Below are 12,678 nucleotides of genomic sequence, written 5' to 3' on the forward strand. Positions count from 1 at the left end.
AGAGAGAGGGACGCAGGTTCCATGCTGAGCAGAGAGCCTGATGCGGGGCTCGATCCCAGGACCCTGAGATCATGACCTGAGCTGAAGGCAGAGGCTTTAACCCACTGAGCCACCCAGGCGCCCCTATGATAAAGTTAACTTACAAATTAGGCACAGCAAGAGATTAACAATAATAGTAAAACAGAACAATCATAATGATATACTGTAATAAAAATTATGCAAATGTCGTCTCTCTTTCAAAATATCTAATTGTACTGAACTTCATCTTCTTGTGATGACATGAGATGATAAAACGCCTATTTGATGGGATGAAGTGACATGGTCAATAACACAGGTGTTACGACGCATCGGCAGGCTCCTCTCGATCTTATGATTAGGAAGATCATCTGCTGCTGGACCCTTGTTGACCTGCATAACTGAAACACTGGAAAGTAACACTATGGATAAGAAGGAAAACAACAGAAACTTACTCTTCTACAGTTTTGAAGACGAGAATCCAAAATCAAGGTGTTGGCAGGGCTTTCTTCAAAGCCTCTAGGGGAGGATCCTTCCTTGCTTCTTCAAGCTTCTAGTAAGGCCAGGCATTCCTTGGCCTCTATAACTTGTAATGCCTATCTCTGCCTCCATCTTCACAGGTTCATCTTTCATCTGTGTCTTCACACAGCATTCTCCTCTCCTACAATGACACTAGTCAAATTGGATTAAGGGCCTCCCTAACTTAATATGACAATTAACTATCTTAACCACTTACATTTGCCATGAGCCTATTTCCAAATAAGGTCCCATTCTGAGGTACTAGGGGTTAGGACTTCAACATCTTTTTGGGAGATAACGATTCAACCCATAATAGATTTGTGCCACACAATACACCCTTTTAAAGTGTACTATTCTGTGGGTTTTATTATATTCACAAGATTGTGGAGCCAGTATCACTAGTTCAGGACCATTTTCTTCATTCCAAAAGGATAACCCCATACCCATTAGCACTCCCCAACCTCAATCCTCCCCAACCCCTGGCAACCACTAATCTACTTTCTGTCTGTACAGATTTGCCTATTCAGGGCACCTGGGTGGCTCAGTTGGTTAAGCATCTGCCTTGGGCTCAGGTCATGATCCCGGAGTCTTGGGATTAAGTCCCACATCGGGCTCCTTGCTTAGTGGGAAGCCTACTTCTTCCTCTGCCTGCAGCTGCCCCTGCTTGTGCTCTCTCTCTGACAAATAAATAAAATCTTGAAAAAAAAATTTGGCTATTCATAGGCATTTCGTGTAAACGGACATTTCATGTAAATGGAATCAGATAATAATAAGATTCAGCTACATTATAACATGTATCAGCACTTCATTCCTTTTTATGGCTGAATAATATTCAATTGTATGACTATATATATACATTTTGTTTATACATTCATCAGTTGATGGACACTTGTTCCCCCTTTTAGGTATTATCAATAATTATGCTATAAATATTCATGTACATTTTTAATGTAACTGTTTAAAAAATTTTTTTTAAGTTTAGCTCCATACCCATTGTAGGGCTTGAACTCACAACTCAAGAGATTAAGAGCTGCACACTCTACAGACTGAGCCAGCCAGGTGCCCCTGTGTGACTGTTTTTTAATTTTTTCATACCTAGGACTGAATTGCGGATCATATCATAATTATAGTTAAATTATATACATAATTATAATCTTTGAGAAATGGCCAAACTGTTGTCCAAAACAGATGTACTAATTCTCACTAGTAATGTACAAAGGTTTTGATTTCTGCACATCCTCTACAGCACTTATTGTCTGTTGTTGTTTTTTTTAAGTAGGCTCAACGTCCTACTGAACTCAATGCCTTCTTTAAGTCTGGAGCTCAGTTTGGGGCTTAAACTCACGACCCTGAGATCAAGACCTGAGCTGAGATCATGAGTCGGACACTTATCCAACTGATCCACTCAGGTGCCCCTGTTGTTATCTTTTTGATCATAGGCATCCCAGTGGATATAAGTGGTATCTCACTGTGGCTTTGAATTTCCCTAATGACCAAAGATGTTGAATATCTTTTCATGTGTATATCAGCCATTTATATATCTTCTTTGGAGAAAGGTATATTTAAATCCTTTGCCCAATTTTAAATTTTCTTTTCATTGTTGAGTTCAAACAGTTCTTTATATATTCTGGATACTAGGATCCGGAGGATTTGCAAAACTTTCCCTCCCATTCTGTGGATTATCATTTTCTTGGTGGTTGTCTCTGAAGGATCAAATTTTTAGTTTTGATCAAGTCCAACTTACCTACATTTTATCTAGTGCTTTAGGTGTCATAGTGAAGAAACCACTGAAAAATAAGCTCTTTAAACTGATTATAGAAGATGATTATGAAACTAACATAATGAGATATGCTAGACAGGTTTTCAAGGAAGAACTTGGAAACTCCCAGACTTTTAAAATAGTTCCAAATTGTTGTAAATGATTTAGGTGTGTTTTGTTCAGATACAGGTTCTAAGGCGATTTCTGGAAGTCCCAGTACATGTTAAGAGTATTAATCAAACAACTACGGAAACATCTTCATATTGTAGACAATTCTACAACATTTTTGATACAACACTAAGAAATCAGAATGGTCACATTACTAGTGAAAAGAAAAAAAAAAAAAAACATCTGCAATGAGAAATGTAGCAAATGGCAGAGTACCCTGAGTGGAGAATGCACAGGACTGAAGAATAGGAAGTGCATTGTCTAACCACTTTTCATTCGATATTGACTTACGATAGGTCTGTTGACTGCTGAAACAAAAGCATTTCCATAACTTAAGAAAATCTACTTTTAAGATATTTTTGTGTTCAAACAATTGCCTAGAAGATGTGTTTCTAATAACTGCCTACTACAAGGGAGAAAAGGTATGGGAAGACCAATCAGTGGAGAGCATTTGATTATAAAATATGAGGCCCAAAGCTTTGTTAAGATCAGAAACTGAGAGAAATACTGGGGTTTATAAGCCTCGTTGTTTAGTAGCGAGCCTGTTTTGGCTGCATATGCATTTCTTTTTTCTGAGGCCACTTCACTACCTCCAGTAATTGGCACTAACAAAACTACTCTTGCGGTGTCACTGGCGTACTTTGAATTGCTTTAAAAAATATCACTTTTGTTCCTTCTTAGAATATTTTATTTTACAAAGCAATCCATTACTTCTGATACGGGCGGGTATGTACATATTTGCTAATCAAGTTATTTGTGCCTCTAGATACTTTTTCAGAAAAAAGTGATTAAATTCTGATCCCATTAAGCAAAACATTGTCAGTATTACTTTTTAACTGGCAGCAATGGCCTAATTTCTTAAAAAAATAGTTAGAATTTTTCCCAAAAATAAGGTTTTGGGGGGATATATTACCTATTTAAAGAATGATATGTGAATATGTTATGCCCCAATAATGGGTCTGTGATTAAAGGAGCGAGACTGATATAAAGCGAAGGTCAAGCAAAGCTTTATTTTGCGCCAATCATCAAGAATCAAACTGACCGGCCAGGGCCACGCCTCTTACAGAGAGGGCGACCCTTCTCTGTTTCCCAGACTAGCTTTTAAGGGCAAAGGCCATGCAGTCGGGCCTGGACAGGCACAGGTGGCCAATGAGATTGTAACACACAGGAAACTCCACAGTGATACTAGGTGACCAATTGAATTACAATTTACCCTAGTAGACATTTGAACCAGCCTATCACCTTGGTCAGAACTGGCGCCCAAAAGGTGCCCAAAGGGCGGGGTCCATACTCCTTGGTAACTAGGGAGACAGTATGCAACCCCCCACTGATCGGATGTCTCCACCTGGCCTGACCCACCCTTGTATCTGGGCTTTGTTACCTGGAGCTGGTTTCCGGGGACTTGTTTTTAAGTAAATCCCCTGGGGGGAAGGGGAGCAGGGACAGTTTAAGGGTTAAACAAGGTTTTTGTTTAACTTTAATGAAAGCCTCTTGTTAAATAGGTCCTTACTAATATAGATGAAGAATGGCTATCAAGTAACAAGAATTTTCTCCAAATAGCCTGTAGAATCATCATTAAAAAAAAAAAATTTATTTATTTGACACAGAGTAAGAGAGATTACAAGTAGGCAGAGAAGCAGACAGAGGGGAAGCGGGAAGCAGCCTCCCCGCCGAGCAGAGAGCTGGAAGCAGGGCTCCATCCCAGGACCGTGGGATCATGACCCAAACCCAAGGCAGAGGCTTAACCCACTGAGCCACTCAGGTGCCCCAGGAATCATCATTTTATAGTGCCTCAAAGAGAAAATTAAGCAGGAATCCTACCCAAACAGAAATGCAATGAAAGGAAGCTAGTTTCTTTAAATATACAGAACTTGGGATTGTATTTGTGTTCTGTACCGGATATCATCAAAACAACGTAAAATTTCCCATTTCCTCAAAGTTAAAAGCACAGGAAGGCATTAGTTAAACAGAGTAGTAAACAGAAAAGTCGGGCACCTGGGTGGCTCAGTTGGTTGGCTGGCTCCTTTGGCTTAGGTAGTGATTTTGGAGTCCTGGGATTGAGTCCTGCATCAGGTTTCTGCTGGGTGGGGGGAGTCTGCTTTCTCCCCTGACCCTCCCCCCCTCTCATGTTCTCTCTCTCTCTCAAATAAATAAATAAAATCTTTAAAAAAAAAAAATGAAAGAGAAGTCAACACAGACACAATTAATTAATTGGTGGGTGATTAGTGTCAGACAGCAAGGAGTTGGAGAACGGTATTTCTAGCAAACATAGAGGTAAAATTCTCCTGATAAACTGAGGTATTCCCAGGGTTGACAAGTTATTTGTAAAGAGGAAAGCATATTCAGATGATGGAGAAAATGCAAGATATGTAATTACCTTGGTCCTAAAGTTATAATAAAAAGACAAAGGGAATTCTTTAGGATATGGCATAAAGGGAATTCTTTTCAAAATTATTGTTATGAAGAACCATTCAGGTTTTGCATTCCCTCGAGTAAGTACTATTTTCAAAGCCTCTATTCTATGATATTCCATGGATGAATTAAGTTCATCTTGGAAGCCTCGGTCGTCTTTTCTGGGCTCCCACAGCACTATGCTTATACCTTCTTCTTTTTTTTTAAGATAAGTAGTCTACACCCAACATGGGCCTCAAACTTAAGAACCCCAAGATCAAGAGTTGTATGCTCTTCCAACTGAGCCAGTCAGGTGCTCCTATACTTAAAAACTCTTTACAGGACTTACTGTATTTATTTACGTGCCTTGATGTTCCCTTTAAGGTTAATTTTGAAGTCTGTTTTATAGACAATTAGGAAGATACAGAGTCCAAGCCATTGCAAAGAATGCTCCAAAGAAAGGGCTCATCTGAGAAAAATGCCAAGTTACAAAGAAGGTATGTTATTTGCTCCACAGAATTGATTTTCTAGAATCTGTGAGACTAACCAGCCATCTTTTGTGGGCAAAATAATCTCAAATACAAGAATGATAAAGAAAATTAGCTTTATTTATGTAAATTAAAAAATTGATTGTAGTGTTAGATTTGTCAAGTGTTTTCACTTTGAACAATTTACAAGAGTATTTATATACAAACATAATAAAATAGAGTATATCACATTGTTTCTGCTTGACTCAAAGTGTTTTCTCAATTTGGAACATGCCTCTATCACTCCAGTTTTTAATTTTTTAACAGGGAAATGCTATGTTGTGACATAGTGCTTGATTAATACATATAACACTGAAGTGGAAGGAGAGTCAGTGATTACCAACAGTTAAAAAATAATTTTTCAACCAATATGACTCTATCATTAGATTTTTTTCTGTATTAAAATATGTTTCACAATAAAAAAAACATACTTGCATTTGGTGATGATCTAAATTTGTTGTTTTATATAAACCCATAGTTGACCTAAATATAAATATGAATTAAACTCATTAGTATGAATGTCTGTCATAAATGAAAACAAAATTACCAGGAGCAGAGGTAACAGAAAATTCACGTGAGAAACTGAAGTGGAAATGTCCTATTCTATTTAAAATAAGTAAAATTTCCATTTTGTGAACCCAATACAACCAAACCAAAAGTAGTGAAAAGCCATGATATTTATAGACGCCAGATCTTAAGTCACACTGTAGAGCTATAATTAAACTGTACTACTATTTATTGGATAATTCTAAACCAACTTACTAAACATCTTTCCAATCATTATGTTGTTTGAGAAATACAAGAAAGTTTAATACAATTACTGAATAAGGCAGAATTTTAAATTAGCAATTAGGATACAATATAAATGAAGATATAATTTAGAATCAATCTCTATCTACCAAAGTATTAAGTACACCATGTGTGTATGGACTGTCAGAAGAAAGCCATTTCATTTCTAAAGCAGACTGGATTTTAAGTAAGCTCCTGGATTGTTAAGTAAGTTCAATTTTTTAGCACTTTCTTGAAATTCCTGGCAAGAGCTCTGTGATTTTATTAAATTGAAAAAAAAAAAAAAAACCCAACAACCCATAAAAAATGTTAAGTTTGATATTACTTTGAAAAGTCACAGCTGTTTAAGACAATCAACCAGACCTCCAAGTGCACTTGTGTCTAAAATGTCACTTTTGTCCCCAAAGAGAAGGAAATAATCAAGTATTTTATTAAGGTGCTTACTATTAAAACAGAGGAATCAGAGGAAATTGGTCTTTAATTGGATGCTTGCATTCTTTCCAGGGTTCTTAGTATGTTTAGATGTTGATATCTTGACTTTGACATTTTCCTGATTGCCCTTGATAGCAGCCTCAAGGCGGGCTTTCAGGGCTGGAGAAGAAGCCATTACAGTTTTAAAAACTGATGAATACTGAGGCCCAATCTGCATGAGATTTTGCAAAGCAAAGTCATGTAAATTTTTCATTACAGAAGTTGCTGATCCTAGAGCATTATCATCCAAAAGGAAGGAAATGAGGATGGGCAGAAGACTGGACACCAGCTGAGAACCTGTTAAGTAAATAAATGATTTTTAAGTCCTGGATTGAAGGTTGAAATGTTTAATACATACAGCTGTAAACTCACTTATCTGTACACATTTTTTCCCACTGAAGGGGAAAAAGGATCCTTCTAATCTCTCAAATTAACACTCAATAATATCAATACTTGCAATTAACAACACTCACCTTTCAATGAATGTGGAAATACAATGTTAAGTGACTAACTGAAAATTTTACATTTAAAATAACATTAAATTTCTGATTTGGGATGGATTCTTATTTAGTATGAATTTAGTGCTGACACTTACGGTGCTGTTCTTCGGCAATGGATACCAGTGCTTCCAAGACCTTTATGCCTTCTTGAAAGATCTGAAGCTCAGTAGCATCTTCAGGCTTTCTCTTATCTATTTCCTGCAGTTTTTCCACAATAGAGGATACTAAAGAGTAAATGTATGGGTAGGAAACAGCTGGATTTGGATACTGAAAAACGGAAAGTAGGAGTTGATAGGTCTTGATTTGTACCTAATTAGGTAAGAGACAAAAACAGTAATACAAATTTATATTAACATGCAGACTGTAATATAAATCTAAAAAAAGGAAATAAAAATTGTGAATTAAAACCTTTTTTAAAAGAAGTCTCTAAAAAAGGCATTTAATTTCTAATTTATTTTTAATTGTGGAAATCCAAGTGCTAACAGTTGTTAAAAGAGGGACAAGAGCCCAAAATGGAGTCACCTGGGCAAAGCCCAGGTTACCAAACCAGAACTCAATATCCAACTTAATTACAGTTTCAATCTCTCCCAGGACTAGAATCTTAAACCAGTCAATCTGCAATTACCTGGTCAGCACTAGTGAGGTGTTCTGCTAGACAGACCCCGCTATCCCCTTAAGGAAGGTAGCTTTGCCTGAAACAATCCACTCTTCGCTAGTAACTTCCTTGCCCTTCCTCTTTCTGTCTATAAATCTTTGATTTTGTACAACTCTTCAGAGCTCCTCTCTATTTGGTATATGGGATGCTGCCCAATTCATGAATAAAGTCAATAAGATCTTTAAAATTTACTCAGTTGAATTTTGTTCCTTGACAGATTTGGTGGCAGTGATGGGATCCAAAGGAAACTTCCGAAGGCTTCGGGAGTTAAGGAGAAACACAGATGTGGACTAGTGGTTCCATCAGCAGTTCTCTATTTGGGTGGAATCCCTGTCTCCAGTCCCTATTTGTTGGGGTCTGTTGGGTTCAGTTCTTTCCCCAGCCCCCACATCCACACTGGGACTTGCTGGTGTTGCACATAAGGCCTTCTACTGGCCAGACTGCAATAACATCTCTTTGGTCACTCCTGGTATGTTGATGTGCACATGAAGTAAAGGCTACTGCAGATGGAAATCTAGGAAGCCAGAAAGCTGCAAAATTGGTGGGCACTGGTAGAGTAAGTACATAAAAACTGTCAGAGTGCTTGCTACCTGACCCTAAGACTCTTTTCTAGGATAAGCTGGTCACAGAATGGGTTAGACTGACACAGATTACCCACCACCAACCTCAAGAAAATGTCCATGCAACAAAGCACACCATAAAACACCATGCAATCCCCAACCCAGTAGCACATCCCTCTAAGGTATTAGTTTGGCTCCGAGAGACCCAAAGAGTTAAAGAAATGGGATCCTTAAATTTCAAAAAGTTAGCACTCCACCTTCTGGCACACCTGCTTATTTCATGTCTGAGAACTATAGTCTCTGTAGCTATTAAGACCTAATAGAATGGTAAAATCTTACTAAAGGCAACTTAGAATTACAATGGCCATTATGGAGAAAGTGCCAATTAGACAAGGTCATTTATTTAAGAAGTATGCTTAAAAGCAAGGATTCCCAAATCAAAGAGAATGGGATACCTATTTTAATTGTTATGCAGAAACTTCCAAAAGGCTTTAAGATACCTAAATAGCTTCATTGAAAGTTTCATTGCAAAAAGGGAATAAAAAATTAAGACACAAAAGTTATCTAAAACAATACCTCTTGCACTACAGCCCTCTGGGGGTGCCTCATCAAAACACAGGCCCAGAAACTGGTATCTTATTTCTAATTAACTGGTATACTGGAAAAAAGATTGTTCTCAAAGGTTTTGCAAAAAATCCTCCAACACCAATTCGAATGCCTCCATATCTACCTTGGAAGGAAGGTCCCATATGGGCCTCTCCCAGAGCAGACAAGAGTCTGAGGGAATTTCTGGTACATGGCTATTATTCTTTAAATAGACAAGGGAAACTAAAATTTAAATTAATGGAAAACCTCACCAAATTCTGGTAGATACTACAGCTACATTTTCTACGTAAATCCTATTTAGGACTGCACATGTGATCCTGGGGAAACTGGAAGAAGCTAGCTAAGGAAGATAATCCTTGTCAGAGTCCACTCTCCCAGATCTCTGTCTGTAGTAACCAGTAGAGCGAGAAAAATAAAATACCTTTTGCAACCTCTCTGAGAATGACTCTTGAGTTCAAGGGAACTCAAGTAACTCTATTCCCAAAGTGAGTCTATGGTCAAAATTTGGTCAAACCGGAAGCTGATTTTCAGAGCTTGATGGCAAATTTTTTTTTTTTTTTGGAAGATTCCTTCCTTAAGCTAAAATGAAACTCTGTACCCACTAAAATATTTCAAGACACACAACTCTAAATCAAAAACAGTAATCTTTTGATTTCCATCTTAGTTGACAATGTCTCAGATATAAAGAAAAAATTGGAGATAATGTAGTTATACAGGTACGTCAACCTATGAAGTCTTTTTTTTTTTTTTAAGATTTTATTTATTTACTTGACAGAGAGAGAGAGAGAGCACAGGCAGAGGGAGTGGCAGGCAGAGGGAGGAGAAGCAGGCTCCCACCTGAGCAAGGAGATGGACTCAGGACTTGATCCCAGGGCTGGGATCATGACCTGAGCTGAAGGCAGATGCTCAATTGACTGAGCCACCCAGGTGCCCAACCTCTGAAGTCCTTTACACTGCAAACCAGGGGCGCCTGGGTGGCTCAGTGGATTAAAGCCTCTGCCTTCAACTCAGGTCATGATCCCAGGGTCCTGGGATTGAGTCCTGCATGGGGCTCCTTGCTCAGCAGGGAGTCTGCTTCTCCCTCTGCCTGCCACTCCCCCTGCTTGGTGTTAATAAATAAATAAAAATAAGAATTAAAAAAGGGAGAGGTGCTTGGGTGGCTCAGCTGGTTAAGCATCTGACTTAATCTCAGTTCAGGTCTTGATCTCAAGAGTTGTGGGTTCAAGCCCTGGATTGGGCTCCATGCTGGGTGTGGAGCTTACTTTAAGAAAAAAATGAATTACTATACGGTAGAATATTATTAAGCCATAAAAATGAATGAACTCTTACCATTTGCCATGACATGGGTAGAGCAACAGAGTATTATGCTGAGTGAAATATAAGAAACAAAACAAACAAGCAAAGGGAAAAAAAAAAACAGGGAGGCAAACCAAGAAACAGACTCTTAACTATAAAGAACAAAATGATGGTTAACAGAGGGGAGATGGATGGGAGGTTGGGTGAAATAGATGAAGGGAATTAAATAATAGACTTTTTTTTTTTTTTTTTTTAGATTTTATTTATTTATTTGACAGAGAGAGATCACAAGTAGACAGAGAGGCAGGCAGAGAGAGAGGGAAGCAGGCTCGCCGCCGAGCAGAGAGCCCGATGCGGGACTCGATCCCAGGACCCTGAGATCACGACCTGAGCCGAAGGCAGCAGCTTAACCCACTGAGCCACCCAGGCGCCCCAAATAATAGACTTTTCATGATGAGCAATGAGTAATGTACAGAATTGTTGAGTCACTATATTGCACACCTGAAGCTAATATAACACTGTGTCTTAACTGGAATTTAAATAAATACTTTAGAAACACAATCTGGATCCAACTGCTCTTTAATCAACTAGTGAGTTTTGCATCATTATACCTATCTCATGGCTCAAACTTTAAAATGAAAGCTCGTTGCTTGCAAACTTCTAAGGAGTGACCAGGAAGGGCCATCACAAATGTTATGAATGTTCTCTAAGAGCACTGATTCCAAAATTTTTATGCCAAGATCCCTGATTGAGGGTCTAAGTAACTTCGGAAGACAGCTGAGCACTCAATCCTTGGTTTGACCAGTTCCTGGATGTGTGAGACACATACAACAGCCCACCATTCTCACTAAAACTCCTGATCCCCTACAAAAATGAGACTCATGCTCCTTTTCCTTTTATTTTATTTTATTTTTTTTAAAGATTTATGTATTTCAGACAGAGAGAGATTGCGTGCACAAGACAGCATGAGTTGGGGGAAGGGGCAGGTGGAGAAGCAGGCTCCCTGCTGAGGAGGGAGCCTGGTTCAAGGCTTGATCCCAGGACCCCGGGATCATGACCTGAGCCAAAGGCAGACGCCCAATCAACACCCAGAGGCCCCTCCTTTTCCTTTCTGAGTCTCCCAGATGCTCTGTTTGTATCTGCTCTATATCTTCAATAAATTCTGTTCACTTTTCCTTTTCCTTGTGTTTGTTTTCTATTCTGCGAAAAGCCAAGGACGCTTTTTTTTTTTAAAAACGATTTTATTTATTTATTTGACAGACAGAGATCACAAGTAGGCAGAGAGAGAGGAGGAAGCAGGCTCTCAGCAGAGCAGACAGCCCGATGCGGGGCTTGATCCCAGAACCCTGGGATCATGACCCGAGCTGAAGGCAGAGGCTTAACCCACTGAGCACCCAGGTGCCCCCAAAAAAGCCAAGGGCACTTTTGAGGAGTCCTCAGACCTGGCCCGTCTGCATCTGTATGTTTACTTAAAAATAGTTTCCATGGGGCAATTGGGTGGCTCAGTTGTTAAGTCACCTGCCTTTGGCTCGAGTCATGATCCCAGGATCCTGGGATTGAGCCCCGCATTGGGCTCCCTGCTTGGTGGGAAGCCTGCTTCTCCCTCTCCCACTCCCTCTCCTGTGTTCCTTCTCTCACAGTGTTTCTCTCTGTCAAATAAATAAAATCTTATTAAAAAATATAGTTTCCAAAAATCTTTTTGGTAACTTAAAACCTTAAAATTATACTGAGATAAGTTGAAAGATGGATATTCACTGAATATCTGGATCATTTCCAATTAAAATAAAAAACTGAAATATTAATTACTAAACATAGGTTTATCTATTTTTGGTTTATTACCGAGAAACTTAAGATAGTTGGGTCTATTAGTAAACATGTTTGGTTCACCAGTGAAAAATATACTGAAGAAGAATGTATTTTTAGAAATTACAAAATGTATTCATAAATTTGTCAATCTCAAGAATGTTGGTTTAACAGTTCACAGTTGTTTACTTAGTTTTTCATTAGAAATTAAAGTTTCTGGGGCACCTGGGTGGCACAGTGGGTTGAGGGTCTGACTCTTGGTTTCAACTCAGTTCATGATCTCAGGGTCATGGGACTGAGTCCTGGGTGAGGCTCCACGCTTGATGCATAGTCCGCTTGAGACTCTTTCTCTCTCTGCCCTATCCCCCGCAAAGCACGCACATGTTCTCTCTCCCTTTCTCAAATAAATAAATAAGGGGCTCCTGGGTGGTTCAGTTGGTTAAGTGTCTGCCTTTGGCTCGGGCTGTGATCCCAGGGCTCTGGACTGAGCCCTGTGTGGGGCTCCCTACTCAGCCCTCCCTTGCCTTCTGCCCCCACCCCCTGCTCATGCTCTCTCTTTCAAATAAATAAATAAAACCTTAAGTAAATGCATCTTAAAAAAAGAAATTAAGGTTTCTAA

The 12,678-nt window shown here is 39.0% G+C and overlaps 1 protein-coding gene and 1 long non-coding RNA gene across 20 annotated transcripts in view; one reads left to right on the plus strand and one right to left on the minus strand.

The window, feature by feature from the left end:
• The window catches only part of LOC123944119, a 68,366-nt gene extending 61,397 nt beyond the window's left edge, over positions 1 to 6,969 (plus strand). For 3 of the 4 annotated variants that reach the window (XR_006818737.1, XR_006818739.1, XR_006818740.1), the window contains 2 exons: positions 5,262 to 5,349; positions 6,859 to 6,969. This is a non-coding gene — a long non-coding RNA (uncharacterized LOC123944119). Of the gene's footprint in view, positions 1 to 5,236; positions 5,350 to 6,858 lie in introns of all 4 variants that reach the window. The other variant, XR_006818738.1, reaches the window with a different exon arrangement.
• The window catches only part of HEATR5A (HEAT repeat containing 5A), a 109,412-nt gene continuing 102,176 nt past the window's right edge, over positions 5,443 to 12,678 (minus strand). For all 16 annotated transcript variants that reach the window (XM_046008894.1, XM_046008886.1, XM_046008901.1 and 13 more), the window contains 2 exons: positions 7,235 to 7,448; positions 5,443 to 6,936 (listed from right to left, as the gene is read on the minus strand). In XM_046008894.1, coding sequence (XP_045864850.1) covers positions 6,629 to 6,936; positions 7,235 to 7,448 — 522 coding nt within the window. In that variant the 3' untranslated portion in view covers positions 5,443 to 6,628. The remainder of the gene's footprint in view (positions 6,937 to 7,234; positions 7,449 to 12,678) is intronic.

This window comes from Meles meles, chromosome 6, assembly GCF_922984935.1.
Source record: "Meles meles chromosome 6, mMelMel3.1 paternal haplotype, whole genome shotgun sequence".
Lineage (NCBI taxonomy): Eukaryota > Metazoa > Chordata > Mammalia > Carnivora > Mustelidae > Meles > Meles meles.